Here is a 1,483-nt window from a genome sequence, read left to right as displayed (position 1 = left end):
GAGGATTAAATTTTTTATGCTTTTTAAGCTCAAAAAAGTGGGGGTCGTATTATACATGAGATCATATTAAACACGTGATCATATTATACATGAGATCATATTAAACATGTGATCATATTATACATGAGATCATATTATACATGAGATCATATTAAACATGAGATCGTATTATACATGAGGTTGTATTATACACAATAAATATGGTAATTTAAAAAAGCTTGAGGTAAATTCTCCTTAACATTTTAGTGTACAATTTTACTGTACATAGATAAAATACTCTCAAACACAGTATTTGAGAAAATCCAGCCACCGTTTGTCAGTTTAAAGACTTTTTTCTGGAGAACTCTGTACTGGTCTGTCGTGGTTCAGGGTATGTTCCTACCCTCACCTACGGCCACGAACTTTGGGTAGTAACCAAAAAACTGAGAACGAGATTAGAGGAAATGAAGTTAGCTGGACTCTCCCTCAGTGACAGGTTTACCTCTGTACTACAACTTGCTTCAGCAAACATTTTGTCTTTTTATGCTACTTTTAGCTTTTATTTATTGATTTGCAAATATATAAACTGTTCCGTTTGTTTTATCTACAGTTTTGCTCATTTTAGCCTTTAGCTGCCATTTTGCTACCTTTTAACTACGTTTGTTCATTTTAACATCATTTAGTTAATTTTAGCTACTGATTGCTGTTATTTACTCTTCTGATCCTTTCATCCTCTCTTCTGCTGTTGTTAGTATTTAACCACTGTTGCTACTTTTAGTTTTTGTTGTTGTTTGCTGCTTTAGCTTGTGTTCTGCTCATTTTAGCTTCACTTGTTTTAAATTTAACAAGTCAGTTTTAGCTTCTTTAGCAGTCTGTTCAGCATCACACCACATTGTTAACGAAAGTTCAGCTTCTCTGGATCGAGTCAACATCTCTTGAATGAATGCAACCGTGCAGGATAAAATGGGTTTTAATACCAGCAGATAACTTTTGCTGTTTATTTTCTTTTTTATGTTTTTACAGACAGAACACAGCAGCGTCTGAACTTTACCTTGGCAGTGGCTGAAATGACCCTGAACCGTTCTGTGGAGGTCCTGCAGACCATCACCCCCATCAGCAGTAAAGTGGAGGAGTGGGCCGGCAACATGAGGAACAATGAATACTCCACAGCTGCTTACGAACAGGCTGTTGCCTCTGCAGGAGAAGCAGGTAGAAAGTTCTGTTCAGCTGATATTTAACTCACCGTGTACAGACGCTGCCCCAACTTCAACCTGAGAAATGACTCAATTTAATAAGCCCTAAGGGGTTTTAGAGGTAATTTCCGCCTGAAAATACACAGCAAAATAAATCAAGAATAGCTCCACAGTTATAAAGTCTAAATGCTAACTCTTGGTACCTCTGAAGATCTAAAAGATAATTTCTTAAGTGAAACCACTATTGTAACTCTTATGGTGCGTTCACACCAAACGTGATTTCAGCATCAGGAGCAGCAGGTTTACATACA

General features: G+C 36.8%; 1 protein-coding gene across 1 annotated transcript in view; it reads left to right on the top strand.

Annotated features, from left to right (window-relative positions):
* Positions 1-1,483, top strand: part of lama4 (laminin, alpha 4) — a gene marked incomplete at its 3' end in the record, with an annotated part of 62,466 nt that overhangs the window by 40,844 nt on the left and 20,139 nt on the right. The window contains 1 exon segment of the mRNA XM_014030930.1: positions 1,003-1,188. Within this exon segment, the coding sequence (XP_013886384.1) occupies positions 1,003-1,188 (186 nt within the window).

This window comes from Austrofundulus limnaeus, unplaced genomic scaffold (genome assembly GCF_001266775.1).
Source record: "Austrofundulus limnaeus strain Quisiro unplaced genomic scaffold, Austrofundulus_limnaeus-1.0 Scaffold1145, whole genome shotgun sequence".
Classification (NCBI taxonomy): Eukaryota; Metazoa; Chordata; class Actinopteri; order Cyprinodontiformes; family Rivulidae; genus Austrofundulus; species Austrofundulus limnaeus.
This window is presented reverse-complemented; position numbering and strand designations above follow the sequence as displayed.